Source organism: Larimichthys crocea, chromosome XXIII (assembly GCF_000972845.2).
Source record: "Larimichthys crocea isolate SSNF chromosome XXIII, L_crocea_2.0, whole genome shotgun sequence".
NCBI lineage: Eukaryota > Metazoa > Chordata > Actinopteri > Sciaenidae > Larimichthys > Larimichthys crocea.
The window spans coordinates 329,942-355,103 of NC_040033.1; the positions used below are offsets into that span (position 1 = coordinate 329,942).

The window sequence follows — 25,162 nt, forward strand, 5'->3', positions numbered from 1 at the left end:
CAGGAGATTATGTATATTATTATATTTATTATATTATTATATTATATTTCTATTATCTTATATTATATTATATTATGTATATTTACCGTATAATTACACAAATTTGCATTTAAAGTGTTCTTGTACAGTGTCCAAGGTCGACTGTTTTGTTATAACTGTGGAATGACAGTGTGGATTAGACAACTAAAAAAACTCACTGATATCACTGATGATTATAAACACAGCAAGCAGCAGGCTCTGCTGCTGTGAGAGAGGCTTTTAGGCATCTGTGCTGTTGTTCCACAATCTGTCCACGTTAAAAAGTTATTTTAGTAACATCATAGGGCAGCTTTTTATAACATAATGCTGCCTTTGCTGGGTTACCCAACATGCGAGGCCTTCAGTCATTCAAACGTGTACACACAAAGAACACCATTAAAGTTTATAGTATTTTCATGTTATGCTATACTTAACTACAATACAAGTACTCATTAGATAAGATCAGACTTTCTTCATCCCACCCAGGGAAATTCACATACAACAGATACACCTACATACATAAGACAGAAATACTTAAGAACTGGATGTACTAGTAATAGAATTATATTATGTATTATTTCACCGTATAATTACACAAATTTGCATTTAAAGTGTTCTTGTACAGTGTCCTAAGGTCGACTGTTTTGTATATCTGTGGAATGACAGTGTGGATTAGACAACTAAAAAACTCACTGATATCACTGATGATGATAAACAACAGCAAGCAGCAGAGCTCTGCTTGCTGTGAGAGAGGCTTTTAGGCATCTGTGCCTGTTGTTCCACAATCTGTCCACGTTAAAAAGTTATTTTAGTAACATAACTAGGGCAGCTTTTTTATAAACATAATGCTGCCTTTGCTGGGTTACCCAACATGAGAGGCCTTCAGTTCATTCAAACAGTGTACACACAAAGAGAACACATTAAAGTTTATAGTATTTTCATGTTATGCTATACTTAACTACAATTACAAGTACTCATTAGATAAGATCAGACTTTATTCATCCCACACCAGGGAAATTCACAATACACACAGATACACATACATACATAAGACAGAAATACTCTTAAGAACTGAAGATGTACTAGTAATAGAAAAATAAAATAACATAGAAGTTATATACACACACCATATACACCTTTCAAGTACACAGTTATACATGATGATGAGTAATATACGCATGTATAGAGGTTTATATACAAACTCTGAGCCTGCTGGTGTAGCATTATGCTACAAGATATAGATTACCATCCATAAATCCATTATCTGTAAGCGCTTATCCTCATCAGGGTCACAGTGGGACTCGAGCCTATCCCAGCTGACTTTAGGCAAGAGGAGAAGACCCTAATCGAGGTTCGAACCTGGAACCTTCTTGCTTCTTGTTCACAGTGTTTAGAACATTCATACTTATTTTTTCTACTATATTTTAGTCTCTCTCTCTCTCTCTCTCTCTCTCTCTCTCTCTCTCTCTCTCTCTCTCTTTGACCTGATCTCTCCCTTAACCACGTCAAAGGAAACCACAATGGACCCAAGACACCCCATCACACATGACTCTTTCTTTTAACATACTTTGTAATACATACATTAACACACTTGAGAGTGGCGCCTCTTTTAACATACATTGTAATACATACATTAACACACTTGACAGTGGCGCTTCTTTTAACATAAACTGTAATACATATTAATACACTTGACAGTGGCGCCTCTTTTAACATACATTGTAATACATATTAACACAATTGACAGTGGTACCTCTTAACATACTTTGTAATACATACATTAACATACTTGACAGTGGCGCCTCTTTTAACATACATTGTAATACATTTTAACACAATTGACAGTGGTACCTCTTAACATACATTGTAATACATTTTAACACAATTGACAGTGGTACCTCTTATCATACATTGTAATACATATTAACACAATTGACAGTGGTACCTCTTAACATACATTGTAATACATACATTAACACACTTGACACTTGCGGTTCTTTGGTATTCCTACCCAAATAACCTCAAAGTCAGGATGGACCAAATTAACAGCTAGCGACACAGACAAGTATCTCAATGTAAACCATATGTATATAGTAGTACTAGTATTAGTATGTAACTATGCCTCTATGTGCAGACACCTCAATGTTCTTCCTCCTCAGAGTTTATTCTGTGTCACCAAAGTTGTGCAGTACTCTAGTAAACATTCCAGGTGTGAGGTTGATGATAGTGAGTTTGTCAGTGCAGAGTGAGTTTGTCAGTGCAGAGTGAGTTTGTCAGTGCAGAGTGAGACCTCTCTCCTGCATGCACACTCTCTGCTGCACCGCACTACGCCCTTCAGTTCCGCCCAAAAGCGGAAATGACGCCGGTGCAGAAGATGGCGTCCGCAAAGCCTGTGGACCTGTGTTTAATTTAGAGCCGAGCCGAGCCGAGCCGAGCCGGAGCAGGGTCCGTGTCTTCGTCTGGCTGAGTCAGATGGACGCTAACATGGCAGTGCTGCACCGCTGCCGCCCGCTTTCCTGACTCCGGCATCGAACCCGCAACTTCATGTCCGAAGGAGCCAGAGCCGCCTGGTCGAAGAGGGGCTGTGGGGACGCGCACCGCCGAGGTGAGACGGCCGGATTCCGGCTGAGCTAAAGCTGTCACCCCCCTCCTCCGGTCCATGATCCCCCCCCGGTAGCTCCTGTCACCGCTACCCGGGAATCGTGACAGTCAGGTCGGCCAGCTGCGGAGCTGAGCCCCGCGTACAGCCCGACGAGCTAGCGCCACCTTAGCACCGTCATGTGCAGCCTCAGCCTTTGTTTACGGGCTCTGAGGTAACGTGTTCGGTTAGACCCCCCTCAGACCACAGCACGGCTGCAGGTGGAGGTGTAACGAGGAGTTAGGGAGTAACTCACACCGTTACTGTGGTAACGTCTGCTCCTCCTGTGGTCAGGACCCAATAACAAAGTGTCACTCAGGTGAGCTCTGACTACCTGTTGTTGACATCCTGACACAGACAGTCTCACCTGTAGACTGCGCTCACTCAGTCTGAAGCAAGTTTCAACTCGTTTGTGTCACGTGTTCAGATCAGAGTGGCTTTATTGGACAGGTGTGTGCACAGGTGTGAGGGATCTGACTCTGGTTCATACAGGTATAGACATAAGTACAGTTTAAAAGACATGACAGGTAGACATACACATGAAAAATAACTATATTTATATATAAATATACATGCACATGAGTGTCTGTCTATAGAAATGTGCAAACTGCATAAAGGACTGATGGAACAAACATAATAAATATGGTTTCTACCATAACAGACTGAATTAATAAAATATAATAGATGTACAGATAATATTAGTTGATGAAAATAATCAGAGCTGCAACATTCAGTCACTTCATCAGTGAGTCGAAGTCGACACGTTAATTGGCAGTCATCACTTCATAGTTTTAGTCAGTTTATCAATGGAAAATGCCAAACGGCATGCACACATTTAATATCTTTGTGTCAAATGTCATCTCAAATAAAAAATAATAGTCAGTTGCAGCCCTTCTAAGTGTCTAATCTGTTGTGTCACCAGTTAAAATAATTAGTTGCAGCACTAATAAATCGTTTTCTCAAATTTCTGTCGATGCAAATCTGCCTCAGCGTGTTATTTCTGTTTGTAGACAGACCGGACTGATATCCGCTGTATTCAGTTTGATGCAGTACAAGGAGACGATGATTAATGTTCAAGCTGATTAATTTAAATGTCTCTTTGATTGTTTATATTCACTCCTTCTGAATTTTAAACCCTGCGACATGTTTCAAAAGGAGACCGGATCGTGTTTACCGCTGTGCATCACCTTTAACAACACGCGCTGAGTGTTCGGGAGTTGACAGCGTTAATCGTTGAAGTTTTGAAAGTGAAATTCTTCAGTCGGTCGGACCAGCTCAGTGTCTTGGCACCTGCATGGCAGCATTTCTTCTTCACTCTTCCTCCTCTGCTGTTCTGCCGTAACCTTTTCCACTCTCAGAGATCGGAAGGTCGCAGAAACCCGACTTACTTTTCCAAGTTGTCCATCTTCTGTCCTCTTTCCCTCTGCATTATGAACTATAGCTGTCGATCTCTTTAAACCAATGTTTTCGTGTCCTGTCCCGAATAGTTTGAAACGCGTCGCTTGCATCGAATTCAGAATGAAAACAATGAAGTTTGATGAAACATTAAATAGTTTGCGGACGATGTGATGGTGTTGTTGTGCTTCCAGCTCCTCCTCCACGTCTTACAGGTCGTCTTCTTCTTCTTCTTCTTCTTGTCTCTGTTAGAACCAGGGAAACATAAACACAGGAAATGCGAGCAGCCCCTTAGCGCTCAGCCGTCAAAGCCTGTGATTGTTCGCCCGGGCTCCAAAAGGTACGACTTGTCTTTCTGCAACACTGCATGTTAAACAAAAAACCTGAGCAGATCCTTTTCTGTCACGGTTAACCGAGCATCCATCGACCCCATCACTCCTCTCTGTCCTCTGCTTCATCTCTGCCCTCTGTGCTTAGACCGTAGTCAATTCTGACAGTGCTGAAGTGTCCTTTAGCAAGACACTGAACCCCTAACAGCTCTTTGGGTTTGTTTTTTAGTCTAATTGGTTGTTGAATTAAAGGATAATTCCAGTTTATTTCAACATTTTGGATCGCAGTAAGTCACAGAATGAATCGAAAACTACGTCGGACGTTTGCAACGGACAGTTTTCTTCCAAATAAGCGCCGTGCTACGAAGCTTTCTTTGGGTTAGCTGGCTCGACTAAACCTAAAACCAAAGTCCGACATGATGATTGGTGTCTGTAACTGTTTATCCTCGTCAGGGTCGCTGGTGGGAGGCTGGAGCCTGTGCCAGCTGATTTAGGGCGAGTTCAAGGTTTTTCTTGTCAGGCATTGAGCGTGTTTGATGCATCATTTGACCAATCAGGTGCTACCTACAGCGTTATAACGGAAAGGTTTTATTAAATACAGCAAAAACAACATTGTTGTTAAATAAAGCAAGAAAGGCTCGGTGATTAACCAGTAATGATCTAAAAATAAGATCTGAGCCGTGATAATCTGGAATAATCCTTGAACACTCGCTTCATTTCATTCATTCATTTTAACAAAGACATGTAGCCTTAATGAATTTTCCTGCATCTAACTCTGTTGTATTAAAATATGAGAACAGATGACCTCCTCACCTGTGTTTAAAATCCACAACGAGGCCAAAACTATGTGGACAGTAGTAGTAGTAGTAGTAGTAGATGCCTTTGTCTTTGTGTGTTAATGTCAGGCTGTCCACATACTTTTGGCCACGATTACAGATACTTTATTCCTGCTTTAATGTGGCGGTTGTGTTGGCTTTGTCGTCCAGGTGATTGACGCTCAGAAAAGGGACATTGTTAGCATCTACTGGACACAAGGGGCACTGTCCTCTGATTGGCTCGGACAACCCCCTCTGACATGCCCGTGGCCAATCAGAGGTGAGTGTGCTGTGTGTGTGTGTTTATTTTTATTTCACTGTGAGTTTTGTGTTTCTTAAATACACGTTTTGTTTGTGTGTGTGTTACCCTTATTTCTATATGTGATTGCTGTGTGTGTGCATGCTACAGAGTGTGGATGAAGTGAAGCGTGGGGTGTCGTCGCTGTGTTGCAGCTGTGAAAGAGTGGCGGCTTGTGAGGACGCAGCAGCTGAGGCGCTGAGCACACGAACACTCGCCGTGTGTTCGCGCTGAACAGCTGCAGCCGGCTTCAGCGTCGTGACCTTTGTTTGTTTGTTTGTTTTTCTAACACCTGCTCCTGCACTCTTTGTTCCCCTTCATGCCTCCAGGTGTGTTATGTCGGGGGCAGATGTGGAGGTGTACCTGTCCCAGGTGCACGATGGGAGTGTGTCGTCGGGCTTCCGGGCGCTTTACGAGGAGCGTCTGCTGCTGGACGTCACGCTGTTGATAGAGGAGCACCACTTCCAGGTAGTAAGACGTGAGCCTGCACGGACCTCTCTGGGGAACATTCTGAGATCTGCTCATAAAATATGTTGCAGGAATCAGGAATAATGTTGTGAGTGCTGGAAAACTGCATTTCCTGCAGAAAGTGCAGTGTGGATGCCTCCTGCTGAAACGCCTGATGCGAAAATAAAAATATTGTATGAAACGGAATGATATCGTATAACCCTGCCCCCAGGCTTGTGAGTTGACGGCTTTGGTTGCCAAGCAACCAGTGCCAGGTGGAGGCCACCAATCAGAGCAGAGCAATTAGCCGCAGCTGTTTGTGTGTCAGTTGAAAGTGAAAGAGAGAGAGAGAGGGAGAAAAAACGACTGAAAGTACCCCTCGAACAAGAAGGCTTTTTGGCCAAACCGTAGTTCCTATGATTGAACCGACTTCACTGTGAGCATCCTGAACTCTTCCTGAACGTCTACATATATATTTTATGTGGCTAATGTTAAGAAATATGACAATTAGTTCGATGGAAAGAAACTGGTACCTCTGCTTTCCCTTTCTTTTTTTTAACATGGAAGTGAGTGGGGTCGTTGGTGGGTGTTGCTGACGCCCCGGAGGTCACACAGCCAAAACTATAAGTCTGACAGCTTCAGCAGTGATATCACTGCGTAGCCCACAAATTCTCCTACGTTTCAGTTAAAAAAATATGTCCGTAGAGTGAAATTTGTCGCCATGGGAGCTGTTTCTAAATTTATTTTTCAACAGATTTTTCTCTGCCCCTCCACTCCCGAGATAATGCAATACACACCTGTTATAAATTTTTGTGTAGGAAAAGTTGAATAATTTGAAAAATACAAATGGTAGAAATTAGTAAAAGACAAGCAGGAATGTCCTGAATGAGCTGAATCTACAAAAGCGGTGACACAAAATTTGTGTAAGTAGTGAGGTGCAAGAATACTAATAAAGATTTGAAGAACAACGCGGACACGGCATCAACGCAGATAAACGCTCTGCATGGTCGGGAATCTTCCAAAGTGACAAAGTGTCAAGAGATCTGTGAGGCTTTATGATGGACTAAAATATGTCAGCCGCCTCATACGGAAAGTTTAGCTGCTCTGTCGTTTACGTATCCGCCGTGTCCGTCCTCCTACAGGCCCACAAGGCGCTTCTGGCCACCCAGAGCGACTACTTCCGGGTCATGTTCACAGCAGACATGCGGGAGAGGGACCAGGACAAGATCCACATGAAGGGGCTGACAGCCGCTGGGTTCGGCCACATTCTCCGGTTCATGTACTACGGCTCGCTGGAGCTCAGCATGCCCACGGTCCAGGAGATCCTTCAGGTAACGCCGCACACCCACTGATATCCTTTCTGCTGTCATAACGCTCTCTCAACATATACGTCCTTCTCCCTCCTCCTGTGCCGGCAGGCGGCGATGTACGTCCAGCTGACGGAGGCGGTGGAGTTCTGCTGTTCTTTCCTGCTGGCTAAGATCTGTCTGGAGAACTGCGCCGAGGTCATGCGCCTCCTGGAGGACTTCAGCGTGGGCGTGGAAGGCGTCCAGGAGCAGCTCGACAACTTCCTACTCGACAACTTTGTCCCCCTCATGAGTCGACCCGACTTCCTGTCCTACCTCAGCCTGGAGAGACTGCAGGTTCGTTTGTGACGCAGCAGATTGCACAAAGACTTTCTGAAAGTTTGTGTCTTCTAAGTTTAGTCTTTGTCTCTCCTCCGTCCTCTGTCTGGACCAGGCGTACCTGAACAGCGACGCTTTGAGTCGCTTCCCAGAAATCGAGCTGTACGAAGCTGTCCAGGCGTGGCTGCGTCACGACCGGCGGCGCTGGAGGCACACCGACACCATCGTGCAGTCCATCCGCTTCTGCCTCATGACTCCTGCCAACATCTTTGAGAAGGTGACCTCTGCTTTCTCTTCACATGTCGGCAGCCGAGGGGTTAACAGCGTCTTTACTGACGTCGTCTTCTGTCCTCCTCTTCCTCGTCGCAGGTGAAGACGTCAGAGTTCTACCGTTACTCCAGGCAGCTGAGGCAGGAGGTCGATCAGGCGCTCAGCTACTTCCATGATGTCAACCAGCAGCCTCTGGTGGAGACGCGCTCCAACCGCATCCGTTCCGTCCGCCCGCAGACCGCCGTCTTCAGGGGAATGATCGGTCACAGTATGGTCAACAGCAAGATCCTGCTGCTGCAGCGCCCAAAGGTGTCAACAGCACATTTCTCTTTAGTTTGGCTCTGAGTGAGTTTGGAGACTGTCCTCCAGTTTCAATATTCATCCAACTGAAGCGTCTTTGAGCGAGATACAGCTGCCGACGTCATAAAACTCCAATAATCAGTTAAACCTGCTCTTACTGAAGGACTGTCCAGGTGTTTTTATGACCAACTGCAGGCCCACAGTTTTCCTACCATCCAAGTATTTCTTCAGTTTGTTTCTGTACAACCTGCAGAGACCTGATGTATTCTCACGGTGCTGTGCAGCTGGCAGAGCCAAAACCGAATCTGCTGAGAGATTTGGCAGAAAAATAGTGAAAATGTTGGGAGTCTCTTTTTGGCAATGTCACAAGCTGCCAGCAGATGTCTGTTCAGCTTCATAATGTTTCCAGTTTGTACATTTTATGTTGCTTTCACAGTCCGGGGGACTGGCTTCGGTTGGCCGTGGAATGCTTGATAGATTTCACACCTTCATTTGGTTCGGTTCACTTTCACACTGCGTGCCGCCGGGACAACGTCACGCAGCTACAACAGCTGCTCGTTTGGGCGGCTGTATTGCCTGAAATGAGCAATGACCATGAAGACGAAAACCCGGCTCATCGATTGGCTTTCTGATCTTTGGTTCGCTGGATTGCCCGTTTGCTGTAAGAGAACCAGCACCAGGGTTCACGTGCAAGCGGACCGAGACCTACATTTTCAGTACGAGTTCAGATGAGCTGAACCGGACTATCCGAGGAAACGAACTCTGGTCCACTTGTGTTCATGCTTCAGAGTTCTTATCCAGCTGTTGAAACAACATTTGTGAACTTCTGTTGGTGGAGCAAATGGTGGACGAACGCTTCAGTGACCCGTGTTCTGTGCTGTGATCCTTCAGGTGTGGTGGGAGCTGGAGGGACCTCAGGTGCCGCTGCGGCCGGACTGCCTGGCAATCGTCAACAACTTTGCCTTCCTGTTGGGTGGAGAGGAGCTCGGGCCCGACGGGGAGTTCCACGCCTCCTCCAAAGTCTACCGCTACGACCCTCGGCAGAACTCGTGGTTACGCATGGCTGACATGTCCGTGCCCAGGTGAGAGGATCCTGAAGCCTCGGGTGTTTTTGGCTCTGACCCGCATTGTGTTACACACATGTGATACATTTTCACCGTGTTTGTTGCGTTTTGCAGGTCAGAGTTCGCCGTGGGCGTCATCGGTAAGTTCATCTACGCCGTGGCGGGCCGCACGCGGGACGAGACCTTCTATTCCACAGAGCGCTACGACATCACGGAGGACCGCTGGGAGTTCGTGGACCCGTATCCTGTAAACAAGTACGGCCACGAGGGGACGGTCCTGAACGGGAAACTGTACATCACCGGCGGCATCACCTCGTCCTCCACCTCCAAACAGGTGTGCGTGTTCGATCCAGGGCGGGAGGCAGGAGGTGGGGGAGGAGGAGGAGGAGGTGGAGGAAGTGGTGGTGGAGGAGGTGGAGGGAGCTCAGGCGGCTCGGATGCACACAGGACACGCGCCGGCCGAGGCCAGCTGCTGCCCGGCACCCACGCCAGCTGCTGGGAGAACAAATCCAAAATGAACTACGCCCGCTGCTTCCACAAGATGATCTCCCACAACGGGAAGCTGTACGTGTTCGGAGGCGTGTGCGTGATCCTACGGGCTTCCTTCGAGTCGCAGGGCTGCCCGTCCACCGAGGTGTACGACCCGGACACCGACGAGTGGACCATCCTCGCCTCCATGCCCATCGGGCGCAGCGGCCACGGGGTGGCGGTGTTGGACAGGCAGATCATGGTGCTGGGCGGCCTGTGTTACAACGGCCACTACAGTGACTCCATCCTCACCTTCGACCCCGACGAAAACAAGTGGAAGGAGGACGAGTATCCCAGGATGCCTTGCAAACTGGACGGTCTGCAGGTGTGCAGTCTGCACTTCCCAGAGTACGTGCTGGAGCACGTGAGACGCTGCAGCTGAGGTCGGCTCCACGACGAGCCTCCTTTTTATAGAAACGGGAACGCACTGTTCACGAAACTGAAGCGTCCTGCTGGGAGATCAGGTGTTTACAGGCGGGGGAGACTCGACTGACGCGCAGGCTTTTAAACTAGAGACCAGCACTTACCTTTTCAAGGTGAGGAAAAAAAAGATGGCCGGGCCATAGTTTTTGCTGTTCTTAACGAAGCCAATCGAAGCGTGACGCGGCGAGACGTCACAGCTTGAACATTTTCAGAATTAGCTTTCTCAGAAAAATTAAAGGAAAAATGAATCGTGGGCGGAGAGAGAGAAAAAAAAAAAGTTAAATTCTGCTGGTTTATGTTCGGACTGTGGTCAGTTTGCTATTCTACTACTCACCTCTACTGTATTTAGGCTGTCCAGTCAGGCTGATCGCAGAAACGCACTGGAAGCTTCAGACCGACAAACCGATCCGTATTTATTTTAGATTCCATCGCGTCCGTCGTTTCTATTTAAAGGCAAAGTGCATATCATTAATCAAACAATCAGAAAACGCCCTATAAGATATATAAGAGCGATTAAGAGTACGATTAGTCCTATAAACAAAACGTGAACACTATATACTGATTTTATGAACAGAGACTGTCGCCACGTTGTTACAGATGCTGCTAACGCTTCGATCTGCTACCAGCTGTCCGACGTTTATCCAGTTTTTCGGCTTCCAGTGCGTTCCAGCTGTTCGTCCTAATTCTGCTCTTTACTCCCAGATATCACCATACTGTGCTCATGTTCATATAACATCACTGTGTCTTTGTGTGTGTGTGTGAGTGTGAGAGAACGAGCCGAATGCAAGACTGAGATGGGAAAACACTACACGGTACACGAGTGCTCGTTCTTCATGCGGCGATGAACGGTGACGTGGACTCGTACGCCGCCACACGGGGGAGGGGGGAGGGGGGTCAGAGGATGTTGTCGTCCGTATCCGTCTAGTCACTGGCAGTGCTTCATGTCCTCCCATCTACATTCCCTGCACTTTATTGGTCGTCGTCGTGGCTCTCGGGCGTAAACGCACAGTTTACCAGCTTAACCTTTAACAAAGCGGCTGTGGTGTCACAGACTGAATGTCTGAAATTAACTTCCAAGATGAAGCCGCACATGAAAATATTTAAGAGAACGCCGGGCCTCATGCAAGAAGATGATCCTAAACTTCTCTGACTTCTTAGTTTCAACGGTCCGAAGCTTCCCGTCTGAGTGTGAGCCGGTTCTGCTCGGTCTGTGGGAAGATTTCATTCACAAAAAAATGTTGCCAAAGAGTAAAAATAAGACTTCCACACTGCAGCAGTGTCAGCGTATTAGATGTAGGTGTTAGAAGACCTGGAACAGTTATGTAATATTAACAGTACAGCTGTTAACGGCGTCTGATCGGAGATAACGAGAGGATGATTTAACGGCAAGATGCCAAACAGTTTTTCTAACGGGAGGTGGTCATGTGACATGAGATATTAGACAGGATGACATCATATCCCGCAGGATGTGATGTCACTGGGCTGAGATCTGTGGCAGCTTCCGAACAAACTCGCAGATAAAACTCCTCAAATCTGAAAAAATGAAACGACCTCTCTGTAAACTGGCAGCTACGATGACAAACAGAATATTCAGTTTGTTGGTGTTATGTTTTATTTTTTATTAATTTCAGCGTTCTTCAGGGTTAGGCATTATGACTGATGCTTTCAGGCTCACTTGTGAATTTCTTTTCTCTCTTTAGAGAAAATTAAACGTACTACCAGAAGTTTTTGGTCTCAGTTTAACACTGACGCGTTTAAATGACAGAAACAGATTCCTCGTAACGAATGAAGTAAGATGACGTGTCACATGAGAACGGATCTTTTCGTGCGGCTTGTTCTTGCGTGAGGCCCGACGTTTGTCCGCCTGTAAACCGGTCTTCACATTTCATGTTCGTCAGGTACAAAAACCAGGTTGTGTGTATTTGAATTTTAAAGCTCAGTGTGACCGACGCTCGCACATAAAAAATGACCAGCCAGTGTTTTGGATGATTTATCGCCAGTGTGTTCACCAAAGCTGAACTCTTACCAGCCTCTCGCAGTCATCTGTTAATTTCAGACATTGAAAGTGCTTCGGTTCAATATTTCTGTCGTCATATGTACTGTATATCTTTGACATCCAAGCAGTGCAACGCCTTGATCCTGCAGCTCGATGTTCCTGACCGTGTCCTCTTTACATATTTATTTATTTTCTTTCCTTGAGCCAACTGTGAAAAGGGCTAGAACACATACTGATGCAGCTCCGTATGTCAGCCGTGTATTTAAGTTATTTATTTTCTGAAGTATTGCTTTCACCGAGCTATGCAGTAACAGAAGTAGGGGTTATTTATTATGACGAGAACTTCGTTGTGAATGGTTTGTGTTGTACTTCTCTCCTCGTTTCATCCTCGGCCGTCTGTACCGCCCACCTCAGCAGCACTGCATGTGGCTAACGAATGGACGCGATCGCAGCTCCAACTTTTAAAGGAGGGTACTGATGTTATTTAAAATGACGGTCCGTCTCCAGCAACTTCACATCTTCCTGTATGCAAATGATCATTGACCAGATGTTAAATTCACAGGTTTCTCATCGTTTCTTAAATACGAACCTGTTTGTAGGCAGCATGTTTTTGAGGGATCAGACTTCAGATTTCTTCCTGATATGAAAAAAGCCTCTGGTGTTCTCCTTTAACTCATGGCTCTTTGTATTAACAGTGTCCCTACTGTCCACACACAAACGTCTGGAGTCCCTAGTCGCTGTACGATTCCGCTGGGGGTTCATCTTCAGCGCTCTGTGGCACCGGTAGAAATCTTAGACTGTGTAAGAATCCCTGTGTAAACGCCTCCTCAGCAGTGAGAGGTTGTGTGTTTTCACTGTGCGCTTCATGATGCATCATTGTGTTCAAAAAGGGGGGAAAGCTTGACAGCCGGAAAAATGTTTTCAAGAAATACATGAGTCACGAATTCATCGTTTAGTCAGTAAAATGTCAAAACTGAATTATTTCCGATCATGTATGACGAAGAAAAGCAGCAGGTCCTCGTGTTTGAGAGGCGCGAATGATTATTACAGTAGATCATCAAAATAACAGCAGATTAATTCTATTTTCACTAACTGATTCACAGATTAATCGTTGCAGCTCTAATCTGCAGCCCTCGCGCTGTACCTGCTGTAACTTTGTGCCAGTCGAACCCTCTAAAGCAAATCGAAGTGAAGAACACTAACATTGCTTCAAACTGTCCATGTCCTCAAGTTTGTCAACATTTTTTCAGCTGTCAACCATTTTTATCACTCAAATCTGTTCACCTTGTTTTTCAGGTTTCAAACTAATTCACATTAACTATTCGTTTCCCCCTGAATGACCGCAGAAGTGTCACGTGATTTGTTTAAAAACGGCAACTATCACGCTGTCAGAGGCGGGTCTGACCGGGCCTCTTTAACTCCACGTCCCTTCACGTCCCTTCAGTGTCACTGTACTCTGCAGCTGATATCATCAGACATCTGCCACTCTGCAGTCCTCTCACTGCGCCTCCTCTTCCTCCTCCTCTTCCTCTTCTCATGTTGCTGTTAAAAGAACAAACGTGTAACCGATAAAGTACTACTGTCCTGATTTGAGGTACATTCAGTCATAGCGCAGCATCCTTTAGTCCACCGGTCTTCAGTCTGTCAGTAGGAAAACAGAATAGAGGATAATAAAAATAAAAAAAAAACATACCTTGCTACAATGACTGTATCTGAAAAAGAAAGTAAAATCAGATTACCATATCTTATAATCTGAGTAGAAACTCTTTGGAAACGATTTGTAACTTCTTTCCAGAAATAAATGTTCATATTGGTCAACTTTCATTGGGCTGCCTGACTGCTTTAATATGTGTGTGTGTGTGTGTGTTTCTGACTCATCTGACTGTCTATGTGAATATTATGATGTATATATTAATTATTTTACTTTATTATTTCACTTCTTTTATGAGTCTAGTTTCAGAAAGCAGTGACACAAGTTTCCAACATATCAAAAATGACACCTTTAGTTTTTGTTTATAGATATAAAACAGACAAAATCAGTAAATCTTCACTTTTCAGAGGCTCAAAACATAAATGTCTGTTTGATAAATGTCTTAAAAGATAATTGTTATTATAGATGAAGCTACCAAGCAGTATCAACTCAAATTTATTTATAAAGCCCTTTAAAGACAGCCGCAGCTGTCACAAAGTGCTGTACATAAAATAGAACATGAAATATAAGACATAAAACATAAAACATAGGAACAATATAAAAACAAAATAAACAATAAAACAATGTTGAAATAATAAAGCAAAAAACGGAGTCTCATGCAGGGTTAAAAGCCAAGGAATAAAAATGTAGTATATAAAGTATTTAAAATTAACTTCACTTTTACCAGCTGCAACATTAGTAAAGTGATTTACACATGAAGGCATCACTAATTATAATCCACTCATATAATAATCTGGGCGGTTTCATAGAGTTAGAAGGGTCTGTAAACACAATGAAAACAATTGGCTACAGCAATTTATTATTAGAAAATGTAATTTTTACTTTTGAATACTTCAGTAGAAAGGATGTATTGAATATATACATGATACATGTGTACACATACAAATCATAAGTCAATCAGTGCTAAATTTGGCTGAATTGTGAAAGGTACAAGTGATAAAATGAAGAGCTGGCTCTTCTTGGTGAGGTGAGTCAAATGATCTGACTCCCTAAAAAGAACCAAACTTCCCATCACTAGAGGTGAGTCAAATAATCTCTCCCTAAAAAGAACCGAACTTCCCATCACTAGAGCTGAGTCAAATAATCTGACTTCCTAAAAAGAACCTAACTTCCCATCACTAGAACTGAGTCAAATCATCTGACTCCCTAAAAAGAACCGAACTTCCCATCACTAGAGCTGAGTCAAATGATCTGACTCCCTAAAAGGAACCGAACTTCCCATCACTAGAGCTGAGTCAAATGATCTGACTCCCTAAAAAGAACCGAACTTCCCATCACTAGAGCTGAGTCAAATGATCTGACTTTTTAAAAAGAACCGAACTTCCTATCACTAGAGCTGAGTCAAACGATCTGACTCTTTAAAAAGAACCGAACTTCCCATCATTAGAGCTGAGTGAGATGATCTGACTCTCTAAAAAAGAACCGAACTTCCCATCACTAGAGCTCAGTCAAATGATCTGACTCCCTAAAAAGAACCGAACTTCCCATCACTAGAGCTGAGTCGAATGATCCGACTCTTTAAAAAGAACCGAACTTCCCATCATAGCTTGGATCCTGCGGCTCGCCGTAGAAAGGCGAACGTCAGCTGGATGAAGATGTCATTTGTGAAAGTGGTAACTATCTTTAGTGATTTCGACCTGTTGTCACCTCACACGTCATGTAGCATCAGCCTCAGGCTTATATCCGGTGTAAAATGTGCTCGTGGTGTGTCACACGTGGACGTTTAACAACAAAAAGGCGCCAAACGAAGCTAAATTAACGTTAGCGCAGCGCGAGGGCTGATTGATAATAACACGCGACGTTAAACTCGTGTTATTATTTTATTATTTACATCTCGTGTCATTAGTGTCTAAAGTGTTTTAATGCGTCAGTACAAGCCTCATGTAGCAGTTAGCTACGTCACCTGTGTGTGTGTGTGTGTGTGTGTGTGTGTGTGTGTGTGTGTGTGTGTGTGTGTGTGTGTGTGTTCTGCCGCCAGGTGTCGCTGTGTGTCGGAGCTCCGGCTGTGACGGGCCTGCTGTGCGGCTCGGTGCTGGCTGCAGGTGAGGCGAAGAAGAAGAGCTCACCTGAGCCTCCTCTGAGCATCGATGAGGTGGGTCAACAACAACAACAACAACAACAACAACAACAACAACAACAGCTAGAAAATGTCTAAATAAATTAAATAAATGTCTAATGTCTGACTGTGGCACAGAGACTCAGTAAAGTCAGTCAAAGGCAGCTTGAGGTTGTTGCCGAGCAACCAGGGTCAGCTGCAGGTCAGAGCAATTAACTGCAGCTGTGCTCTGTCTGTGTGTGAGTGACTGCTGAGAGACACAGAAAATCTCTAAATGAAGCCCCTCCAACTAGTGGACACTAATGCCAAACGGTAGGTGGTATCAAAAAGCCCAAATGACCGTGAGCATCCTCATCTTGTCGACCATGTGAATGCTGAATTTCAGTGTGTGAAGTTAAAAAATGTGACCTGGGGAGAGAGAGAAAGAACAGGTGCCCCGTGCTCCTTTGGGAAATTTCTCCTCTCCAGTTTACATGGGAGTAGATGGGGCTGTCGGTGGGTGATCCTGGAGCATCAGTGCGTCTCCCGCCAAAACTATAAGTCTGACAGCTTCAGCAGTGATATCGCTGCGTAGCCCACAAATTTTCCTACGTTTCTATGTATGAATTATTTCTGTAGAGTGACATTTGTGGCCACAAGAGCTGTATGCAAATGTATTTTTTGACAAATGTTTGTCTCCCTCTCCACTCTAGCTCTGGAACATTCTACCAATACACACCCATTGTAAACTTTGGCGTGTTTTTTTTATTATTATTTTTTTGTGTGATTTTTGGCAAAACCGTTTGGTGAAACGTTTAGAAAAGTCTCAGCTGTCTGTGCTGTTTTTATCTGCTTATTCATACTTGTCCCAGTTCCTTATATCTGCTGTCTGTGCAGTTTTTATCAGTCAATTAAGATGCGACTAGATAAACAGAGAGAGACATTACTTAATTTATCCGAATGGAAAATTGTAGTATTATCTGAGGTAAATGCTGTATAGATATGTACGAGTACTGTCTTAGTGTAGTATTGTTTAAAGGAAAGTTTTTTTGTATCTAAGTGACAAAAATAGTCCTACAAAGGAAACTGTGTACCATCAATGTCCCCTAATGTTTTTTATAAGTGTCTGACAACATTATGGAAAGGATCCTACGGAGAAAGATGTTTTTATAAAAGAGTAAGATCCTTTGTTTAACCAGAACAACAAACTAACTGACTGTGAGGGAGCGTTGGACCAGCGACTCCTGTGTCCCGTCACATAAGATTACAGTTTTTTTCAATGCAGTCTGGAGGCTTTGAACAGAGCAATATAACAGCCTATAACAGTGTAATGGTTCATCTTTGTTTGACTTTGACCCGTGACTTTGCTCACATGGCTCAACAGAAACGTTGTTGTTGATGCATCTTGTGTTTCAAGTCTTTATTCCAACACTTTTTTCCAGTCTTGATTGTTGGGCTCACGCCGCTGATGCTCACGTGTTGTTCTTGTTTCAGCTGCCATCGTTGTACACCGCTCCTGAAGCACAGCCTCAGTACGAGCAGCCGGAGGCGGGTCAGCTGGAGCAGAGCGTCGCCTCACTGAGGAAATGGGCCGAACCGTACACGAACCAGTGTCAGGTGTGTTCGAAACGTCACCGTGATAATATCTGGGTGTTGTGAAGTGCTGTCGACCACCTGCACCTTCGACTTTAGCTCTGATTTGGTCGTAGGTTTTGTGGACAGAAGCTCAAACGTTCCTCCTCACAAGCGTTGGATCCTCCACAGTTGTTTTTGGTCAGCTGTCATGACCTGAGAGAATTAAAGGAGCTGCACAGTGTTTATCACCTTCATTTCCAGAGTAATGTCAGAAGAAGAGAGACACTGTGTGTGCTCTGTGGTTTAATCTTGTAATGCACTCCCAACAGAAACGTTACATCACGTTAGATAACTGATGTTCCACCGTATGACGAGGCTGTACCGGGGAAGTTGCGTCACATCTGTTTGGGATTAGTCTCCACTCTGTTCTTCTTCTCTGATCCTGCAGGCTTTACCTCTCTTCTGGTTTTCATCATGTGCACACAGCGTGCAGTGAAGCATGGAGAACTTTTAATACTGAACCTTCAAAAAGCTGCACATCAGTCGAGGTGCAAAGATAAAACGCTGCTCAAACAAACTCACTTCTTTCTTTTCTTTCTTTTCTTTCGCAGCAAACGGGCCAGGCTGCGATGGAGAAAGTTGAGGTCAGTGTAAGAAACGCTGCTAAACATCGTGTAGCTGTTTGATACCCACGACTTTTTAAACTCAGAGCTGCAGCTCGATGACTGATCACCACAAAAAAGTGTCCAGGCCATCTGTGACTGAGCCGAGAACACTCTGCTGAAATAACTATAGAAACGATAGTTATAGCCTTTATTCTAGATAGTAGCAGTGAGTGTGCTCACTGTTCAAGGCTGTAAAGGTTTAATGAGTCATTTTATGACAAATTTATTCACATTTATAAGTGAAGAGTTCATAGAAAAATCAGAAGAAAGTAAATTAGAAATGTATCTTTTTTCTACATGAACGGCATCAACGTTCTCTACATTAGTTTACATATATTTATACATATATATTTGTATATTAAAGTCCCTTTTGCTTACATATGGGGGTCCTTTGACCTATCACCTTAAGTTGTCTTATTGCAAATAGGCTCTACGGTACCCACAGGTCTCCCCTTTGCAGACATGCCCACTTTATGCAAACACCAATGTAGCTCTGGGCTAAAAAACATGCAGCAGAAATGTGTTATTTAAATATTTCTGCACACTTAAACAGACTCTTGTGGAGTCGTCGAGTCCAGTTCATGTGTGACGATGTTAGTTTCCATAGCAACCCTGAGACCATTGTTTTAAACTTGACCTCACACTCGAAACGACCTCTAAGATAATCACAGCCTCGTGAAACTGTCCGACCACGAGCTGGAGGCCGAGGACGTCTTTCCTCCGGACGCTGACAGTGACATGGTTTCTGAGCGATTCAGTGACCGCCGTTTTATCACAAGTCTTGGCGATCAGAACCTTAAATGAACCTCCGATCTGAGCCTCGCAGCCCCGTGCACGCACCGAGCAAACAGTTCTGCAGACGCGATAATGATCCTCTGTGTTTTATTGCACCCTTACACTGAGATAAGCGGCTGTTATCAGATGACACTAACCTGCTTCTCCGTCTCACTCCGTGTCCGCTGACGATCTTTGGACCTCAGCGAGTTTACAGGACCGTGGAGCCCACGATCAACACATCCATAACAAGAGTCACAGGTGAGAGAGCACGGCCTGAGTCGGTGCGTGATGAAAGCTTTGATTCTCTCTCCGTTTCCCCCGCGATCATTTCCAAATCAACAAACCAAGTTCAGTCATTTAGTAACGATGCTAAGTGTTGTTAAAGGAGTAACACACCAGTTTGATCCATGCAGCAGAAGCAGAAACAATCACAGCCAGCCACAAACTTTTGTTCCACTCTTTCTTGTCAAAACCTGGGCCTGTGCTTTTCGGTGTTTTTATGAAAGAATAAAATCTTTTTTGTTTAACCAGAAACATTCGTTATGTCGCTCAGACTAACCGTCTCTCTTCTTTCTCGCCTCATTTTAATTTCTCAGATGCGTATCAGTTCCTCAGTGACCCTCCTCCTGACCTTTACCCCAGTGTAGCGGTGGTGGGCTTCTCCGGCTTCTTGGGATTATTTTTGGCCAAAGGTAACCTACACACACACACACACACACACACACACACACACACACACACACACACACACACACACACACACACACACACACACACACACACTTCCCTCATACGCTGTTTGTCTCAGCCTGCACGCTGCACCACCAACTAACGTCCAACAGTTCCCAGAATTCATCAGAGAATGGTTATGCAAACACAAACATCTTATTTATGGTGGCTGTGTCTGTGACTGCAGGCATGCTGCTGCATCTCACTGTGATCTGAAGTGTGTGTGTGTGTGTGGTAACACCTCGTCAGTGTCTTCACGGTCAGCAGGTGCAGCAGCAGCAGCGACTGTGACACGGCTCACGGAGGCGACGGAGGTCGTTTTTAAACCTCGAGTGTCCGGTTGCAGCAGTTTGCATCAACATTTGCATTCCTTCTCAGTCAAATCTGACCACACACACACGAAACACACGTCATTCAGTCTGAGTTCTGTCTGAGGATGTCGTCGTTTTCTTGTTGTCGTTTCCTGAGAATCATCCCGTTTTTTAACGTAACAAATACGAGGTGAACGAGTCCAGCTCAGCCTCCTCTGGCAGTCTGTGAGATAAGTTATGAAATCATTAAATCTGAGTAAACACCTCAGTTATAGCAGCTCCCTTTCTTTCTTTCTTTCTTTCTTTCTTTCTTTCTTTCTTTATTTCTTTATTTCTTTATTTATTTCTCTCTTTCTTTCTTTCTTTCTTTATTTCTCTCTTTCTTTCTTTCTTTCTTTCTTTCTTTCTTTATTTCTTTATTTATTTCTCTCTCTCTTTCTTTCTTTTTTCTTTCTTTCTTTCTCTCTTTCTTTCTTTCTTTCTGTCTTTCTTTCCTTCTTTCTTTCTTTCTTTCTTTCTTTCTCTCTCTCTTTCTCTCTTTCTTTCTTTCTTTCTCTCTTTTTTTTTTTCAGGCTCCAAGGTGAAGCGACTCATCTTTCCAGTCGGCCTCATGGCTCTGAGCGCCTCCATGTTTTACCCGCAGCAGGCAGCGTCTTTACTCAAGGTGTGTGTGTGTGTGTGTGTGTGTGTGTGTGTGTGTGTGTGTGTAGCTGCTCCTCTTCATGTTTCAAGTGTCTCCGAGATGTCAACAGTTCTACCAGAGAGACATGGTTTCATTAAAATCACAGTTTGAGTGCAGAAGATCTAATATTTCACATAAAAACACACTAATTAATTAATTAATCAGACATCATCAGGTGTAACCATTCGGCCTTGATTGATAAACTAAACTAGCCAGCTGTAAATCTTATAAAGTAATTAAGTCCAGCTCCACCTGGAGCAGCCATAACTGTAAGATACTGCTCACGCTTTAAAGCATCAGTATTAACAATCTGTTATGTAATATAATAATAATTAACCAGCCAAGGGCGCCATACTTTTACTTTGAGACTTTGTACGTGTTGCTGATCGTTGATTTGTTTGCATAAGATGATTTAAAGGTCGAGACGGTCTCAGCACGTCTCTGATCCAACACTTGACCTCACATCAGGGTCTGGTGGCTCACAGACACAAGCTGTGTGGATGTACTGGTCAGGGGGAAAGAGTCAGAATCGAACCCTGGCACGCTCGACCAGGTCTGCTGTGTCTAACTGGACACCAAGAAGTTAAAATACTTGAACTTTGGACTCTGCTGGAGGATCCCGAGACGTTCCCAGATGTGCTATGAAGTCCCCACAGCAGGTTCTGGGTCTGCCCCGGGATCTCCTCCACAGGGAAGCACCTAATCAGATGTTGGACCACCTCATCTCCTCACCCTGTCTGTAAGGCTGAGCCCAGCCACCTGGTGGATGAGGAAGATCTGCGATCTCATTCTTTCGGTCACTACCCAACGCTCATGACCACAGGTGAGGGTTAGGTGGACTGGAAAATGGAGAGCTCTGCTTTCTGGCTCAGCTCTCTCTGAACCACAGCGGTCCGGTACAACGTCCACGGTACTGCAGACACCGCACCAACCCGCTGGGTCCATTTCACACTCCAGTTTCCCATCACTCAAGAACAAACCCAGAGATACTTGAACTCCTTCACTTGAGACAATCTGAGTCCATGTGGATGAAGCATTACTCCCAGTGTTACTAACGTGTGTCACGTTCCACTTTACTGCTACAAGGTCACACTGTTTACATCATGGGACAGTGCAGTCACGTATCGGCTGGATTCTCTGACTTCCCGATGCCCGGCTGGTTAACAAGTCAGCAAAAAGATCAAACATTTGACTCTGTTTTTTATTTATTGTTCCTCCCTGTCCTGAAATACACTCAGGGAAACATCTGTGAAAGCAGGAACAGTGACATTTACGAGTTCTTGTATTTTTAGGATCCAGATTATTCCTGGTAGGTCGGCGTTTCTTCTAATGAGCGCCGCAGAGCCAGAAAAGGTCATTCTGGGAGAGCTTTGCAACAGGAAAGAGGAAAATCACACCCTCACCCTTTAAACCGTCACGTAGATTAAAAACTTTCCAGGCAGGAGTCATGCTTTACTTAGCGGTTATATCAGCGTTTGTGTATGTTTGATCTGTGACTCGCTTCCTTCTAGGAAAGGGTTGTGCTTCCCTGCAGGAAGTCCTGGCTGTGAATTGTGTGTTTCTAATTTCCACTGATGTCTGGGTCATTTTTATTTACTGTATTTCCACCCGGTGAGCCGACACAGAGGCACACAAATGCATGAAGGACGTACAGGAGCGGGGACACACCCTGATTCCATCACAACACATGCAGGCATGAAAACACATGAGCCGACAAGATAACGAAACGTTGAGCCTCTCCCAAACAAGGAGGGTATAAAAATGAGTTTATCAAAAAAGGGAAATGTTCCAACACAGATGCAGGTTTTTATTTGAACATTTTGGCAAGATGTTCCTCTCTGATAGAAGTTTGTCGTTTCCTTCAGTAAATCACCAGAGTTACACAAAGCGATCACCTTTGTGGTTCTGAAGGTGTTTCAACACGTTGCCCAGGTAACCGTGATAATAACCTTCTGCAGAAAGTTCTGCAGGAACATCTTCAACATATGCAGCAGTTTCCATTTAAAACAAATAACACAGGTTAAGAAGAGAAAGAAATATCAAAATATCTCTCACAGAGAAGGTGACTGTTGTTTCCCTTACAAAGATTTCATAAATAATGTGGTACCATTCCTCTATAAACAGGCTGTCTGGCATGGGCCGCATTCAGACATTAATTTGAGTTGGGGTAGTTTGTTTTGGCCGCCAAAAAAACAAGTTGATCCAACTTTTGGAGAAACGCAGTCGCCAATCAGACGCTCGGACTCGGTCAAATCTAAACTGTGACACTCTGCATGTTGTGTTCTGACTTTGTTTGTTTCATGAAGCCGCTGAAGAGTCTGACTGATATTTACATTGCAAAGCAGAGAAACAAAGAAGTTTAATTTGGTTTGATTTGTTTGAGAGAGCGGCGGTCGAGAGACATGGACAGTGAATGAGAGGGAGCGAGCGCCGGCCTTGATGACGTCGTTAATCAGAGAAATTAAAAGTTATTTCCTGATCGTTTCACAAACAGACACACGTCCACACAGTAAACCAAACAGCTGATTTGTTTTAATATTTGCAGATGTAGAAACCAAAGAGTGGTTCATCCAAATGATCAGAAACAGGTTTGAAGTCATTCTTCATGTTACACAGTTCCGAGAACAAGAAACAAACTGGTTTAAAACAAGTCCATGTCCAGAAATATCTCTTTAAAATCAGGTTCTGAATGTGCAGCTTCCCTCTCCGCTGACACCTCGTCTATACTTAGCCTTCTTCAGAAAGTTGCTTCTTCTCTCGAATTCATTCTGTTTCACATTAAAAGGAAGTAAAGAACGACGACGTCTCTCGTGATGACGTTGAAATGTGAAACATGGACAGACAGTGTGGACAAAGTGAACTTTGTTGTACCTACAAACATCAAACTGTCCTCCTGTGTACTTTCCTTTTATTACTAGTGTTGGTTAAACGTCGATTGGCTAACTGATGGTTCTGATGTTTCCACCAGGTGAGTCGGGACTCGGCGTACATGTGGGCTCAGCAGGGCCGCGGCTCCCTCGAGGCTCTTTGGAAAGAGCCGCCGTTTGGCAAAAAGAAGGTGAGTGTTCTCTTAAATATTTACAGTTTGAAATGAAACCAGCCGTACGCTCAGGGCGATGCAGCCCTGGTGGAACGTCCTGCTGCTGAATCTGTCCCCTCACTTAAAGCTTCAGCTGAATGACTAAATGTGTTCGATGCTCCGATTGTTCTTTAGGAGAAGAAAGAATGAAGAGACGGCAACGACACGAGGAGCTGAGACGACCTCGCCATCCTGAGAGAAACACACACTTCCACCTGTAGATCAACTCTATGCATCACACACACACACACACACACACTCCTGCCTCTCTCTTGAGTCATTCCCAAACATTCCAGTTAATCCAGATAAGTTTGTGCATCTGTGTTTGCGCTCCACCTCCTCTGTAATCACTCACAGTTTCTCCGTCGCTGACCTTGGCTTGTTCCAGTTTCTGTTTTGTCAAATCATCCAGACTTAAAGCTGCACAACACAACTTCACAGACAGACTTTTAAAACTCTAGAGCGCTGGATCACGGATTCGTCTTCACAGCACGGACGCTTGTAGTTTGATTTATTCTCTTCAGACTTCAGTTTAAGTTCAGATGTTGTGTAAGTCCAACACAGCGACCACCAAGTCCCTTCATCATCTTAACGATCCTGACAGATCGAAGTCCAGCTCCGCTGCTTGTCTAAACATCTTTCAGTTAGAAGACATCGCCGTGGACACTGTGTGAAACTGCAATGGACATTTTTCATGGACTGATTATTTAATGAATCCCTAAAGAGGAGTGTGACCAACGACTGAAGATATGAATTGAAGGAATCTTCCTGTTCCTGCCACAACTGCTGAGGTTATATGTTGCTCAGCTGGGTCCAAAAACACCACTAACATGTCTCAAAGTGTTTTTACAGGAGTTATTTAGTGGATTATTTCTTGGTAGCTTCCTTAAATGTCACTTTTAAACTTCATTTTATCCAACAGAAGTAGTCACTGATGTCCAAACTTCACATGGCACCAAACCACGAGCAGAAAGCGATTGTGTAAACACAAGGAGAGCGAAAACATGCACAACTTGAACTCATTCACTCTTGACCTGCTTTCAGAGGAGGGATTGCCATAGGGGGGGTGAATGAGTGCTTGACCTGAGGATGGATGCTTGTTGGGTGGAGATGGATGGTTAACTCATGAGCTTCAGAGGAGCTGGCAGGTGGATCTTGTGCTTGAACTCTTCCTTTAGAAGTTTGACGGGCTGCTTCTGTTTTTATGAGCCACATTATACAACGCCAAGATAGCGTGCTCACACTTTACTGTTTCAAACATGTCGACATATTTATGTTGCGTTCACGTCGCAGTTTGATGCTGATAACACGTCGGTAAAGGGCCAAACAATGTGTGATTCACTTATCAATGAGCTGAATGTGAACGTGTTGATCGTCCATGTCTAATAATGCACTGTACATACGCTGTATGAGGTTTGATCTTGATGTAATTAAATCTGACATCTGACTGGA

The 25,162-nt window shown here is 44.4% G+C and overlaps 2 protein-coding genes across 8 annotated transcripts; both read left to right on the plus strand.

The window, feature by feature from the left end:
• The first annotated feature begins 2,228 nt into the window (after window positions 1–2,228).
• Window positions 2,229–20,626, plus strand: klhl15 (kelch-like family member 15). Of its 6 annotated transcripts, none has more exons than XR_002042238.2 (10): window positions 2,229–2,623; window positions 4,304–4,391; window positions 5,823–5,961; window positions 7,083–7,271; window positions 7,359–7,583; window positions 7,681–7,842; window positions 7,935–8,144; window positions 9,027–9,217; window positions 9,314–10,914; window positions 20,614–20,626. XR_002042238.2 is itself a non-coding variant. In XM_019263634.2 (10 exons), exons 3-10 carry the CDS (start codon window positions 5,456–5,458, stop codon window positions 10,107–10,109), a joined length of 1,932 nt encoding a protein of 643 aa, XP_019119179.1. In that variant the 5' UTR covers window positions 2,572–2,623; window positions 4,304–4,391; window positions 5,367–5,455; the 3' UTR covers window positions 10,110–13,970. The 6 variants fall into 6 exon arrangements, 4 of the variants coding, with proteins under 4 accessions (XP_019119178.1, XP_019119180.1, XP_019119181.1 ...); XR_003461606.1 differs by lacking the exon at window positions 20,614–20,626 and adding an exon at window positions 12,842–13,970 and having other exon boundaries at window positions 9,314–10,263; XM_019263634.2 differs by lacking the exon at window positions 20,614–20,626 and adding an exon at window positions 5,367–5,475 and having other exon boundaries at window positions 2,572–2,623; window positions 9,314–13,970.
• Window positions 15,424–25,162, plus strand: apoob (apolipoprotein O, b). 2 transcript variants are annotated; one of them, XM_027274452.1, is made up of 9 exons: window positions 15,424–15,470; window positions 15,836–15,949; window positions 17,387–17,509; window positions 18,079–18,111; window positions 19,113–19,167; window positions 19,506–19,601; window positions 20,522–20,613; window positions 23,600–23,689; window positions 23,846–25,162. In XM_027274452.1, the coding sequence occupies exons 1-9, from the start codon at window positions 15,447–15,449 to the stop codon at window positions 23,858–23,860; spliced, it is 642 nt and encodes a 213-aa protein (XP_027130253.1). In that variant the 5' UTR covers window positions 15,424–15,446; the 3' UTR covers window positions 23,861–25,162. The 2 variants fall into 2 exon arrangements, with proteins under 2 accessions (XP_027130253.1, XP_027130254.1); XM_027274453.1 differs by lacking the exon at window positions 20,522–20,613.